The following is a 14,479-nucleotide window of genomic DNA, read 5'->3' on the forward strand; positions in this document are numbered from 1 at the left end:
GCCTCTGGGTTCTCCGGAGATGTGTGTGTGTGTGTTTAGGATATATAAGTGTGTGTGTGTGTGTGTCCGTTTATAAAAAAAGCCAATCAGTGAATACCTCAGACTCCTCGGTGTAAACTTCTGATAGGAGAAGCTGTAAAGTTTACGAAGCTGGACCCATTTTAAAAAAACAACAAGAAGGAGCATCTCCATGACGACAGCGATGGAAAACATTTCATCTGTTAATTTAAGTGTGTTTGTACAGTTTTATACGACGACGTCACTTGTTATAAAAAAAAAAAGAACATTGTGTGAGATTAAAAAAAAAAAAAGATTCAGTTTCTTTTATTCTTTCAAATCAAAACATGCTCGTTAATGCTCGTCAGTTTTAAAGCATTATTATTTTATTTTTTTACATTATTAACAAAATGAAAAATAATCCGAGCTGTTACCGTCTCAATACTGGTACAAAAATATTACTTTCATGTCTTCAACAAACTCTACAAATTATAAATATTGTGTGTTTGAGACACTTTACGATGTTCATAATTTTCACTGCAGAGAAAAAAAAAACATAATTAATGAGACGAAGCTGCAACATAAACCAAACAGGTGAGTCTCTAAAATCCACCTCACACCTCAAGAGTCCTGAAAAGATTCATATTTAAGGTTTAAATCTTAAATGATTCTCCTCACATCAGTCTACTTTTCATCATCTTCGTCCACTTTCTACATTTTTCCGGAGCGTCCGTGCCGTCTCCGTTCATGCGACGCTCTGGACCAGCAGCAGGTTCCTCTTGTAGCACTCGAGGCTGCAGAGAGGGACTCCGGTCTTAGAGCAGGAGTACCTCTTCAGGTTCGTGCACCCGCTGACCCCGCAGCTGGCAGGAGCCGGAGGTTGAGGACAGGGAGGCGCTGAGGCCGGAGCGGTGACTCCTGTGGGGAAGGAGATGGAGACCCCCTGGACCGAGTCGCTGTAGCGGATCATGGGACACTGACTCTGCTTGGACTTCTTCTCCTTCATGCTCTTGATCTTGGCCTTGCTGGTTTTCGTCAGTCTCTCTATCGTCTGGTTCTTGCTGTCCTCGGCCTTCTTGGCGGCCTGCAGGCGTCTCTTCCGCGCTCGCTCCTCCCGCTTCTGCATCATCTCCGCTGTCATCTCCTTCTCCTTGTAGCCCATGGGGAGCTCTAGGAGGGGCTGGATCTGCTGCTTGTGTAGCAACGCTTTCTGAGGACGGACACAAACACACCAAATTAAACTTTATTGAACCGTTTTCAGATCAGAAACATCAAATTCAAAGTCGTCTTTCTGCGTCGTCTCCACCTGTCGGGCTGTCAGCAGAGACTCGTCAACCTCCTTCTTCAGCTCTCCGTTGTCGTCCAGCTCTCCTTTCTCCAGCGCGTCCAGCCAGCGCTCCTCTTCGTCCACGGGGCCGCCGATCATGGAGTCCGAGTCCATGTCTGGTAGAGGAGATGTGGCCAGGTTACTGTCTTCATCTGACGCAGAACGGACAGCATATGAGACTCACTCATCGTCCAGCCGGGGCCAGAAAAGTGTCTCGATTACGATACGCAAACTACTAATAAACTATTAATGTGGAGTTAGACTGGAGTCACGCTGCTGTCGACAAATCACATGCTAATGATGTGAATTAAATAAATAAATTAAATAATGACTGTTTAAACTTTTCTTCAGCTTTTATCAGATGTCTGAAATCCTTTAATAGACATTTTTAAAAAGACCAGAGGATCAGTGTGTTAACAAGTTTAACTCCATAACTATGAATTAAATTAGTATATATTTGTATACTTTACACTTTCACGCGTTGTTGCTACTTTTCTGCCGATCAACTGGTTTTAGTTCATTTCCACGCAGCAATGGTTCACAACTTTTTTAGTTATAATGACGTAAAGTTTATTTCTGAGCCCTCAAGTCAACATCCAGGGAAAAAAGTGAGTAAAGGACGTTTTGCTTAACAGACTGCGAAGTTCAAGCCAAGCTTTTATTTTTATGGTAAGAGTCCCTCTATTTACTTTATACAAATATTTAATTAATGGTTAATAACTCACTGTAATGTAGTTGTTAGCTGGTGTAAGTGTTCATTAATGTATTAAGAGATGCAACAATTAGTCAATTAATAGATCAACAGAAAATAAATGGCCAGATATTGGTATTAAATTAAGTATAGTTGGATTGTTGACTGCTGGATGGCAAACGTCACCTTCGGCTTTGGGTAACAATGATCATCATTTTTCGCCATTTTCTGACATTTTACGGACAAAAACACAAATAGATCAATGGAGAAAATAATCGACGGGTTAATCAATTACGAAAGCATTCGTTAGTTGAAGCTTTTAACATATTTATCAATAACACAACTCATCCTGTGGACACCAACACACGGAGGCTGGATTAGAAAGAATGAATGAAAATATATTAAAACACAGTTGCAATACTAATATGTCTTTACAGGAGACAGATACTGCACATTGTAAACTGTACCACGTTTAAAATGTAATTATAACTGCTTGTAACTACATTACAGTGTTATAAGCCATTTATTAAACATGTCTGACGCAGTGCTGTACGATGTGTTCTCTCTGAAAATTAAATCACTGGTAATCCTGACATGACGTCCCACTAGATAAAGATATTCATCGTTCGTTCCTCTCAGTTTGAGCTGCTTTCACAGTGATGCAACCTTATCACATCATTAAACCCCGGACATCACACTCTACTTGTAACTTACCCAGCCAGGCCCGATACTGCTCCAGAGGCACAGAGGGCTCCTCGTCGTCATCGTCATCATCATCGTCGTCGTCGTCATCGTTGTTATCGATGATCATCAGTGGCGATGGAGGGCGAGCAACCCCGGGGTGCACGGTGAAGGTGGGAACACTGACACACACACACACAGATAGGAAGCAGCTCTCTAACTGACCAACGCGCACAGACACCGCAACTTGATCCTAAAACCTCCTTCGACGCCCCCCCGCCTTACCTTTTGGTCCCCAGCGTCTGACCTCCCAGTTTGATCTTGAGTCGGAGCTGCGGGGGCGGCCGAGGGACCACGACGGGCTCGGGCTCTGGGGCCTCGTTGAAGCTGTGGTGCTTCTTCTTGTGCTTCTTGTGCTTTTTGTGTTTCCGCTTGTGAACGCTGTGGAGAGCGGAGCTGCCCTCACCTGCCGAGGACGAGAAGGAAAAGAGACAGACACGTGAATGTAGTGAAGGTGTTAAATATGTTCACTAATGAATGAATCACCAATAAACTTTTAAAGAAGCCAAACTGAATATTGATCTAATTATTTTACTGCTGATATTTAGATTTTTTTTTGTGATCTTTATCAAATGTGGTGCTTAAAATACATAAAATACATGAAAAATGTTCAACAGAATAAAATAATTGAGCTCTTCTAAGAATAAAACAAGTTTTGCCTGGTCTAAGACAGAATATCTGTTCATTTTAACATGATTCAGATGATTATTTGATAACTGACAGAAAAATAATCGTGTTTCAGTCACTTTTAAAGCAAACATAGTAAAATATTAAGATCATTCTCTATTTCCAGCCTCTCAAATGTTGTGATTTGTTGCTTTCCTTTGTGTTTATTATTGTAAACTGAAAATCGTTGGGTTTTGGACTGCTGAACGTGTCCTCTTTGGGCTGTGGGAAGCTGAAATGAGGACCCCCTCCCCCCTATTTTGTGTGATTGCATACACAAACCAATGAATCCATTCATTGAAATTATAAATGCCAGATTAATAAATGATGAAAATAATTGTTGCATAAAATGAACTGACTACATTGTGTGGATGCTTTCCCAATTAACCACTATACTACAAAACCAGACATAGAGTAGAAGAGATCTGCATAATTATAAGTATTTGTGTAATTTAAATTTAAGGCATCAGCTGTACTTTAACTCATTTGCAATTAAGTTTTCACCCAGTTGTCAATTTATTTTATTATATCAAATTTAAAGCAACAGTCCATGAGGGTATAATGTTCTGTTTTAAAAAGATGCTGATTCACAATTATGGTCATTTTGAAGATGTTATTTGTCAGTGGCATTAATATCAATGAGGATAAGAACAGAAACACTTCAATGACAATCATACTCACCGAGAAACCTGGGGTGTATCATTTCTTTCCTTTTCCCCATTGAAACGATAACAGGGATGTAATCACCAGGACAGGACAGGACAGTCTGCAGCTCTACATGGCAGCAGATAAATCCTTCAGATCATCTATAAACTATAAGCTGAAACCTCTGAAATGCTGCAAAAAAGAGAAATAATCACACATGTCAGCACTGGCACTGAAGGAAGAGGATAAAAGGTGAGTTATGGGACAATATAGTAAGCATTAATACTGGACAATTAGATACACTGCACTTTAATGTCAAATACTGCAATAAGAATATCACCTCTGGTATATTACCACTCAATACCAATATTACTCTTGTAAATAATGTCACGATTACAGATTTTTACTATTATTGTTCTTATAGTTTTTGTACTTATTATTTCTTTATTCTTTTCTTATTGTTGCTCTTATATTCTATTTTGCTGTCCACTTTGCTGCTGTAACAATGCAAATTTCCCCATTGTGGGACTAATAAAGGAATATCTTAAAATGTTAGTGATATATTGTATAAGATTAAATTGCACTGTTAACCTGGAGATCACTCATGTTTGTTAACATGCATTAAAAAGCAAATTGCAGAAAAATACTTAAATGATTAGAATGAAAAAGACAGACAAGAAACAGCCTGCACACCTTAAACATGTTAGACAGTATTTACCTGATTAAAGTGAAGCTGCAGAGTATCGTGCGTAGTTAGCACACACGAGCTAATCTAAGCTAACAACACGGATGTTCATTCCGTCGTTTTCCGGTAGTTTTTCCTCTCAAAGATACGAATTACTGCTCTCTAGTGGGTGGCAAAATAAACTAAACCAACGCGTATGACTTCATATTGGTATGTATTTAACTATCTACTATTATCTCACAGCTAATATTAACACTTAAACATGAAGAATATCTAAAGTTAACCGGAGATGTCTTGTATAAACATTACGCTGAATATATAATTGCGCTTGTGTTTACATTTACAACATGGGTACTGTAGTTCAGGTGACTGACACCGCCCACAGACCACCGTTGATCTCCGTACAATCAAGGAATACATTACCCAGAAGCCCCCGCGGAGTGATCGAGCGAGCCAGCAGACAGACGCAAGGTCAGTTACACACCTGAACGTGGTCGCTAGACTCGAACGGCTGTTTGTTAACTTTTAAAAAATGCAGGCGTTAAAAGTGTGCAACGGTTCATTTTAGTGTCATTAAACCAAGTTTTTTTACAGTTTAAACCAGATAAATGTCGATATATTTCGTATATTTCTAACATTAAACTGATGTTACAGTGCCGAACTTGTGCACAGCATAGACTGTTGCACAGTAGCGGTTTCCGTGGTGTAAGCCCTGCTGCAACCGATTATAAGTAGATATAGTAGATACACATATTTAGCGTTTTAATATCTTTTGATTTCTGATCTGGGACCCATCTGGATGTAATTGCAAAATGCACCCATCTTGAAATCAAAGTGTCAACCACCTGGTTAAAAGGCACCAGCATACAGGAAATGACATCTACCCTAAAACATTTCGTTAAACAATCATGGAAATATTATGGAATGGAAAAGTTTTGAAGATTCATTGGTAAAAATGTGTGGGAACCTTGACACGTCTGTTCAATAAATGACATCGTGAAAAAGCTGACTAAAGCTTTTTTATGAAAGTTAAAGTCTGTGGTATTTATAGTAAAAAAAAGTCTTAATATTAAACACCCCTTTTTTTTCTTTTTTTAAAAGTGTGAAGCTTAGACTCTCATCAACAGGTGGAGGCAGAATAAAACAAACTAAACCATGTGGCTCTAATCTGACATATCCAACTTTTATTAATTGTGCAGGAGCCATGAATTATATGCAGCCAGAAAGCCCTCTGCTGTCAGGATGCTGAGTGAGCAAACCTGCAGGTTAAATGTTAAAGGAAGCAAGCATAATATGCCACTAGAGCCTTTAGAGTTGACAGTAGAAGTTGCTGTCCACACAACCTGGAACAAGGGTTTCCAATTTGGTGTATGAGTGATCCCCTCCTCTCAAAGGGTCACAGGATCTATCTGTGAGAAGTCGCAAGGTGGTGAGCAGAACAAGAAAAGGGAAACACAAACTTTTACTGTGACACAAGTTTTAATTTTTGGAGACTTCAATGTTGCTCTTTGTTTTTACAGCATGCTAACACACCGTCTGTTCAATATAATCGTGTAACATACAAAAAGCCCCACTGACTGTTTTTTAAAACGCTCATCAACAGATGGAAGCAGAATAAAACAAACAAAACCACGTGGCTCTAATGTGACATGTCTGACTTTTATTAATTGTGCAGGAATCATGAATTACGCTCGGTTTCTAACGGCTGTCAGCGCAGCCAGGAAGCCCTCGGCTATCAGGATGCTGAGTGAGTATCTCTGCTGCTCATCTGCTTTTCATAACAAGCTGCACATGTTTCATGTGAATGTTCTCCTGTTGTTTGCTTCTTTTTCTTTTTTTTTATGAAGAAGTAACTTTACAGTTCATCAAATTTGTGGTGCCCTTCTCTCCATTACAATGCAATATTGACATTTCCTTAGTATCAGTTGAAATAAAGTTATTAAAAGTAGATAAGTTCCTAAAAACCTTGAGCTCACATTTGCTGATGATGGTTCATGATACACAATCTTCACCTCTCACTCTCCACCCGCATGAAGCCGAGCTGCAGCAGCGGTCGCCTCCGTCCCTCATCTCTCTGGCAGGAGGCGCACCGAACCCCAACACCTTCCCCTTCCAGTCAGCGTCCATCCAGGTGAAGAACGGACAGACGGTCACCTTCGACGAGGCGATGATGAAGAGGGCGCTGCAGTACTCCGCCTCCAATGGGTGAGAGGTCGAGACACAGATCAACGCTTTATAGAAGCAGTAATGTTTTATCTCACTAAATTCTCTTTAGAGACACAGTAGACAGGTCTTATTGTGATTTGACCCCCCCTGCTTTAAAGAGGTCTCCAGATCCAGAGAGTCAACATGACAAATTACAGTGATGATTTATTGTGTGCAGTGAAAACTTTCCAGGGTTTATAACAAACAGAGCGGCCTGGTTCAGATTTAACTATGTGCCTAACCTTTGACATATAACAATAAGTAATGAATAAAAAAGCAACTTGAGACACCGCTGAATCATTGTATCTCTAGAAGCTGACTAAAGCTGTTGGCAGTTATGGAAGTTAAAGTCTGTGGTATTTATAGTAAAAAAAGTGGGAAAGGCTTAATATTAAACACCTTTTTTTGAAGCTTGTGAGTTGAGATATAATCAGTGACACATCTGCGCAGCGGAGCGTGGAGGTTATCACTCTGCTGCTGCTGTTATCTCTTTATGACCTCCTCTGTAAACACTTCACATACTTCACCGGCTGACTTGTTGACTTTGAGTGTGTAAAGTAATCAGAGATAACAGATAGAGTCTTTTTACAATGATATTCGCTTAATGAAGTATTTTTTTCTTTTCAGCCACTAGCCTACCACTAAATGACTCAGAAATGTACTATCTATACATAAAAATGCTCTCTTCTCTCTGTGTAGCATCCCCGAGCTGCTGACGTGGATGAAGAATCTGCAGAAGAGCCTCCACAACCCGCCGACCGCCGCCTACAGCCCCGAGAACGGCCAGATGGACATGTGTGTGACCACGGGGAGCCAGGAGGGACTCTGCAAGGTACACGACACAAGCAGCTGCCACCGCTGTTTTATTTACCCTCACACGCTGTTTGTTTGAGAGTCAGATGTAGCAGCAAACGATCATTAGTATCATTTATTTTTGGAGGTCTGTTTTCTGAACATTGTAACATCATTATATATAATTGTATTAATTGGTGACAACAATTTGCATTATAGGCCTAAACCCTTTTAACTCAAGTATTAAGATACAATTAAGACTCTCATCTTCATAAATATAGTAGATTTCTGCTTTTAATGTGTGATTTTTTTCTTTTTATATTGATTTCCACATGTCCCATATGTTCACTGTTTGATTTTTAGGTGTTTGAGATGCTGGTGAACCCTGGAGACAACGTTCTGCTGGATGCACCCACATATTCAGGAACACTAGCAGCAGTAAGAGCGCTTTCTTTTCATCACACACACTTATTATTAAACCTTCTTCGACCTTCTAATGTTCCCGCTTTCATCTGCAGCTCCAGCCGCTCGGTTGTAACTTGATCAACGTTCCCAGCGATCAGCACGGCATGATACCCGCGGCCCTGAAGCAGGTTTTGTCTCGATGGAACCCCTCAGAGATCCACAAGCCCGACAGCAGAGCTCCAAAGATCCTCTACACCATCCCCAATGGAGGAAACCCCACCGGTGCCTCCATGACGACTCAGAGGAAGAAGGAAGTGTACGAGGTTTGTTTACCTGCACAGAACAAATATATATTTACCTGTTCTTCAGCTCACAGTCAGACCACACACAGCCGACGGTTATGTTTTATGAATCACTATCGCGTCTCTGTCAGTCAGATTTATGTAAAGCAGCCAGTAAAGTGTTGACTGGTCTAATTAGAGCTTGTTGTGAAGCTAATTTCCCAACAGATTGAGTCTGTCGTTAGCTATAAACGTCCTGCTGTCTTTTTTAAATAGCTGGCCAGGCAGTACGACATGCTCATCATCGAGGACGACCCGTACTATTTCCTGCAGTTTGACAAGGTACGACCTGAAATGAAAGGTTTGATGGTTTAAACACATTAAAGAAGGTTTAGCCATACAGTTTTGTGGCATTTTCAAGGGTAAATATACTTAAATGAATTGCTTTGTTGTTACTTAATAATCAGATTTTAGCACTTATTTTTTAATTAGCATTAATTTCAGACACACTTTCCAGTGATTCGTGTTCATGTGTCATTCATTTGACAGCCGTGGGCTCCCACATTTCTCTCCATGGACGTTGACGGACGAATCATCAGGACAGATTCCTTCTCTAAGATCCTGTCTTCAGGGTGAGCGTCTGAATCTGTGTGTGTGTGTGTGTGTGTGTGTGTGTGCGTTTTTCTTTAATCCTCGTGCACATGAAGCTCTACTGCTACTGTTTACTCTGCAACAGCACAGTGTTTTCTGTCTCCCATAACAAGTCAGAACCAGATGTGTTAACAGGGTGTGGATCCCTGTCTGACATGTGGTTAATTTGCTTGTGTAATGTTACTGACTGTGTGTGAACATTGACGTCCTTTTGGGAGCAGCTTTATTTGCTGTATTCACTGAACAGCAGGACACAATATTTATTTCTAGTGGGAAAACTGATCCAGACTTTGCTCTTTTGCAGCTTTATAGGTTTTGAAGATTTGTTAAGTCCTTACTGACTCTAAAAACACTCATCAATAAACTACAAAATCCTGCACAGATTTTTCCAGATTTAAGATTCAACTTCGAGATCTGACCTGAAAAATCTTTTATGCAACACAACCAATCAGAATCAGTTGCGTAGGATCTTTTATCTGTTAAGTCGCATTTTAAGCAACATGAACACAAACGTTACACAACAGGAATGCTTGGAGTCAGATTAAAGTTACCGGTGTAATAATTACATCTTTAATCACATCATCTGTGTGTCGTATTGTTTTCAGGTTGAGGTTAGGTTTCGTGACCGGACCCAAACCACTTGTGGACAGGGTGGTGCTGCACATCCAGGCCTCCACAATGCACACTAGCACCTTCACACAGGTGAGTCCTGTTTTTACATGGCCGCACCCTTCAACCTTTTCACCATCACGCTACCTAATCGACTATTTGCATGGCTGGTTTACTCGCATGAAAGTCTCTTATAAAACTGTTCACTGTGTCTACTTGAAGAAGTTAATATTAAAAAAGCTGAATTTAACTTCTTTTTTCTTTTCATTCTGTGTGCCATCCTCCATCTAATTGACATCTAAAAGTCCAAAAGCTGCAGCAGTAGGCACACAGCAGCTTCTTTTATACTCTCTCCATGCAGAGTGTGTGTGAATGATGAAGCATATTTTTGAGCAGAGTCATCACATAACGTGTGTACTCCCGTTCCTCAAATACACCAGATTGTGTGTGTGCCGTCAGCCATTGTCAAATAAAACCCAAATGAGACAACGTGTTTCAGGATTAGCGGCGGCGACAGAGGAGGTTTTTAATAAGAGGAGATTAATTAGATCTGCTGCCATCCTCTTCTTGATTTAATCCCCACCTCTGCCTTTCTCCATCTAATCTGCATTAAAAATGTTGGAAACTACTCAGAAAGATGTGAAACACACGTTCATTTACTTTCACATGATGACAACCGTGAAACACGGACAGGCCAAATTGAACATGTCAAGGCTCCGTGGTGAAAGAATAAGGGTGTGTGATGCTCTCACTGCACTGCAGGTGGATTATCTCTCTCGGATCATTTTATCGTATTTAAATCTGTGAATTTGAATTTGTGCCAACCTGAGACTCTTTCCTGTCTCTGCTTTCCCTTCAGCTCATGGTCTCTCAGTTGTTGCACAGCTGGGGCCAAGATGGGTTTCTGCAGCACATAGACGGGTATGTCATTTTTTCACCAATGCTGCTGTTCACATCCACATGTATTCTGCAGTACTGGTTTGACTGGTTCAGGAAAGATTTAAGATGTTAAATAGACGACACTGTTTTCTTTCCTCTGGCAGGGTGATTGAGTTTTACAGGAAGCAACGAGATGCAATGATCAGCTCTGCAGACAAGTGGCTCAAAGGTTCGTGACGACACAGAAAAAAGACTGGAGCTCATAATGGTTCAACATTAGGCCTGTCAATCAAGCAAATGGCCCATTTTTAGGCTTAATATTCCCTTTCACCCTTACATACTGTTCATATTCTGACTCATAATTAATCCCTACACCAATTCACATTCATAAATTCCTCATCAGTCATTATAAAAGTGGTTCATTTTATGGAAAAAAGACATTCACAATCACTATTTTATTGTCCAGGAGAACATTTTATAGAATATCATGAGTACAACAATACAGGTCAAATTTACAGTAATAAAAATGTGTATGAGTTGCACAAAAATTAAAAAATTATCCATTTTATTTTCATTTTTGTACACTGTGTGTCACATTAGGAAAAAATGTCCAGTTCACCTCAGCACCTAAAAAAGACCACAGAGAGGAAATCCTGACTCATCCTATTAGCCAAAATAATGTGTGTGTGTGTGTGTGTGTGTGTAGATGTAGCAGAGTGGCACTCTCCGTCAGCAGGCATGTTCCTGTGGATGAAACTGAAGGGCGTAGCCGACACTCAGCAGCTCATTATGGAGAAGGCGCTGGAGAAAGAGGTACAGTACATAAATCCTGTCATCTCAGTTTAACATCCTAAACTCACACATTTATTCTCCTTTGTGATTTAACTGCGTCCACTTCAGGTCATTGTGCTCATAGCAGGTACCCAGAATGCATTTGGGTGCATCATTTGCCAGTTGGTGTCTCTGATGTTTTGCACCAGGGGCGAGGCAGGTTTTTGTGCCTGAATAGAGTGTAGGATGATGCATGTAAAGCGCCCATTGTGTGCACCATGAGTGGGTTTAACAACTGAGTGTTTTTCCTACCACACACACGCAAACACACAAACACACACAGCGTCTGTAAATCCCTGCTGGAAAATAGCTGATGAGCCGTGGTGTAAGGGGTACAATGTGAGTGGGTACAGTCAGGCTTTTTCCAAGATCTCTGCACAGTCGGCTTTTCTCCTCTAAAATATGGATATTTGCAAAACCTCCAAATCGGCAGATTGTGACGTCTGTGCTCACAGGAGAGAAATTAAACAGCTCCTTGGATCTGATCTGATATGAATTCACTTTATCTTTCATCACCAGAGCAGTATTTTCTGACATTATGGAAAATACGCTAATTCTCTTTCTTGCAGAGAGTTAAATAAGAAGAATAACACCACTCTCATATCTGTTAAATAGAACAGAAACAGAGCGGAAAAGTTAGCCTGGCCCTGTCTTAAGATGAAAACAATTGAGTACCACCACCTATAAAGCTCACTAATTAACATATTATACCACATTTCTTCAAAGAATATCCATTACATATCTTTGTTACAAGTTTTGTTAAAGTGTGTTTATGAATAGCTTCCGTATATATAAGATTATCGGCTGATATATCGGTATCGGCATCAGCCCCAAAAATCCAGTAATGGTCGACCCTAGTGCTAAGAATGAAATATTATGAACTGTCTGGCTTTACATTAATTCAAGACACACGACATGCAGCTTATTATCATATAACACAAACACCTGCTGATAAAGACAAAGAGGATTAATTTAAATTTGCTTTCTTAGTATAATCCTGAATGTATAAAAAGATCATTTGTGTAAAAACTAGACGAAAATCAGAGGATAATAATAATTGTCTGTCAGTAACAAGAGTTGTGTGTACGTGTTTAAAGGTGCTGCTGGTTCCTGGAGGCGTGTTCATGATCAACAGTAGTGACCCCTGTCCCTACGTCAGAGCGGCCTTTTCTCTCTCTACACCAGAGCAGATTGATGAGGTAAAAGGACAAACACACACACACACACACACACACACACACACACAGAGAGACACGTACTCAGCCCATTACTGACTCATCATTTCTTTCAACAGGCTTTCAGAAGACTCTCTTTACTTATCAAAGATGCTTTGTGATGAGATTTTTTATTTATTTATTGATGAAGCCTTGATTACCTCAGACTATATGTGAACGAATATTTATGCTGTAGTCAAGCTATTTAGCTTTATCAAAGCCTTTTAGAGCAAATAATTACGACTTGTAGGAAGAACACTACGTTTTAATGATCAGGTCATTGGCTGTTCTATCAGTTTACTGTACGATGAGGATGTCTGAATGTTTTACATGTACAAAAAAATAAATAACTTTTTTTCAATCTGTCTTTTGAGTTTTTACATTTACAGTACAGATATTTTTGCTCATGATTTAGACTCATGATTGTAGGTTTTTTGGGGGGGTAAATTAAACACCACAAATTGAACGAAATACACCAGTCAAGCAAAACTCAGAAATCACGTTGGTTTTTGAATAAATTTGTGCCATGAAATGAGTCGTGCTTTTACAGGATTATCTTCACCATCTAAACGACTCATTGAGGTCCAGGTTTAATGTGCTGTATTATGCTGAAGTGCTCCGTTGGTTCTGAGGGAAGGTTTTCCAAAACTTCAAGCACTCAAGAACCAAGGCAACCAAGGCACAGAAAATGATTTTGGATCTTTTTTACAGCCTAAAAACAAATAAAATGAAGCTCACAGGTTACCAAAAAAGGGCAAAATGACCAAGGGTGGCAGATTTTCTTGAAACTTAATAAAATGGGTATGAGGTCAAAAATATGGTTTAAAAACGAATCAAAGTAACACATTACATTTCAATATTTACTGCAAACTTTGAAGCCTTGCTCATGATCCTGGTGCTACAGGCTCCCTTGTTTACTGATGACCTAAAAAATGTCAGAAGTTCAAGTAAAGAAACATTTATTTTCCACCAAGGGTCACTAACAAGCCAGCACCCGCTCTTCATCTTTTCAAAACATATCACGTGACAGTGTTTTCTTTTCCTTTGTACAGACTTTCTCCCTGCTGTGTTAATGTGTAGCACTTTGTCAACAGTGAGCTCTCAGAAATGTTTGTGTGTGTGTACAGCTGAAACACTCACCCGTAAAGGATAACAGGGCCACAGGAGCAGCTTAGAAATCCGGCTTTTGCAACACTTTCTGACCCGCCTCTTACTGCAGCAGAGGATAATGTATTAATTCCCTCTTTTAAATGCACCCACAATGTTCAAATACTAAAGTAAGAATCCTGACCAATGAATTTAAAACTTTGAGTCAATGTAAACTATTAATGCAAATTTACTTGAGTATGTTGAGGTGAAAAGGAGGGAAAAGGGGTACTCAAGCTTGAAAAGGAAAAGCACTTATGCTAAAGAAGGCCCCCTCAAAGGTGTTCAATTATGGATTCATGAAGGAATAAGTACTATCTCAGTCTACAGTGACTATTGGAGCAGTTAAAACTAGACTAATGCATTATATATTCTAAGCATATGTTTATAAGTAATATTACAACAAGATCAAAGCAAATGCTAGTGTCTCTGTGAGGCTGTATTTACTCTTAGTGGTAATTTGAGCTCAGTGTTCAAATGGGAATGTTGCTGGTGTCAAAAGTATTTGTTCATAAACCAAAGTATTGGACAAATTAAAATTATGACCTGGTGATGGTGCTACATTAAAAGTCAAAGTAGATAGTAGTAATAGAGGTCGAGATATTTCAATCACAATTCCAAGAGACAACCTCATGGTGGCGCTACAAAGTCGGGATCAGCAGTAAGTAGGCTTCTTCCTCTGAGGACCATGAATGTACTAAATTTGTTGCCAAT

The 14,479-nt window shown here is 39.8% G+C and overlaps 3 protein-coding genes across 5 annotated transcripts in view; 1 reads left to right on the plus strand and 2 right to left on the minus strand.

Moving 5' to 3' along the window:
• The window catches only part of clcn3 (chloride channel 3), a 248,766-nt gene that overhangs the window by 190,784 nt on the left and 43,503 nt on the right, over positions 1 to 14,479 (minus strand). The window lies entirely within an intron of this gene.
• On the minus strand, positions 153 to 5,055 carry ino80b (INO80 complex subunit B). 3 transcript variants are annotated; one of them, XM_053343533.1, is made up of 6 exons: positions 4,786 to 5,055; positions 4,104 to 4,259; positions 2,982 to 3,162; positions 2,730 to 2,878; positions 1,304 to 1,476; positions 155 to 1,207 (listed from the first exon to the last, which is right to left on the minus strand). In XM_053343533.1, exons 2-6 carry the CDS (start codon positions 4,141 to 4,143, stop codon positions 743 to 745), a joined length of 1,008 nt encoding a protein of 335 aa, XP_053199508.1. In that variant the 5' UTR covers positions 4,144 to 4,259; positions 4,786 to 5,055; the 3' UTR covers positions 155 to 742. The 3 variants fall into 3 exon arrangements, with proteins under 3 accessions (XP_053199510.1, XP_053199508.1, XP_053199509.1); XM_053343534.1 differs by having other exon boundaries at positions 282 to 1,207; positions 1,304 to 1,440; XM_053343535.1 differs by lacking the exon at positions 4,786 to 5,055 and having other exon boundaries at positions 153 to 1,207; positions 4,104 to 4,210.
• Positions 5,146 to 14,479, plus strand: part of aadat (aminoadipate aminotransferase) — a 42,266-nt gene continuing 32,932 nt past the window's right edge. The window contains exons 1-14 of the mRNA XM_053343530.1: positions 5,146 to 5,223; positions 6,428 to 6,499; positions 6,789 to 6,957; positions 7,657 to 7,789; positions 8,113 to 8,187; positions 8,268 to 8,477; positions 8,712 to 8,777; positions 8,985 to 9,067; positions 9,692 to 9,788; positions 10,555 to 10,616; positions 10,739 to 10,803; positions 11,281 to 11,387; positions 12,503 to 12,604; positions 12,700 to 12,777. Of these exons, the coding sequence (XP_053199505.1) occupies positions 6,433 to 6,499; positions 6,789 to 6,957; positions 7,657 to 7,789; positions 8,113 to 8,187; positions 8,268 to 8,477; positions 8,712 to 8,777; positions 8,985 to 9,067; positions 9,692 to 9,788; positions 10,555 to 10,616; positions 10,739 to 10,803; positions 11,281 to 11,387; positions 12,503 to 12,604; positions 12,700 to 12,741 (1,278 nt within the window). The 5' untranslated portion in view covers positions 5,146 to 5,223; positions 6,428 to 6,432 and the 3' untranslated portion in view covers positions 12,742 to 12,777. The remainder of the gene's footprint in view (positions 5,224 to 6,427; positions 6,500 to 6,788; positions 6,958 to 7,656; positions 7,790 to 8,112; positions 8,188 to 8,267; positions 8,478 to 8,711; positions 8,778 to 8,984; positions 9,068 to 9,691; positions 9,789 to 10,554; positions 10,617 to 10,738; positions 10,804 to 11,280; positions 11,388 to 12,502; positions 12,605 to 12,699; positions 12,778 to 14,479) is intronic.

The sequence above is a fragment of the Scomber japonicus genome, chromosome 22 (assembly GCF_027409825.1).
Source record: "Scomber japonicus isolate fScoJap1 chromosome 22, fScoJap1.pri, whole genome shotgun sequence".
In the NCBI taxonomy this organism is placed as follows: Eukaryota; Metazoa; Chordata; class Actinopteri; order Scombriformes; family Scombridae; genus Scomber; species Scomber japonicus.

Bases quoted from the DNA above. Each gene is read 5' to 3' on its own strand.
- ino80b (XM_053343535.1), bottom strand. From the start codon at position 4,143: ATGGGGAAAAGGAAAGAAATGATACACCCCAGGTTTCTCG. The intron at 3,163-4,103 runs GTGAGTATGATT...CGTCCTCGGCAG, and splicing joins GATACACCCCAGGTTTCTCG to GTGAGGGCAGCTCCGCTCTC. The intron at 1,477-2,729 runs GTAAGTTACAAG...GTTCTGCGTCAG, and splicing joins GCAGTATCGGGCCTGGCTGG to ATGAAGACAGTAACCTGGCC.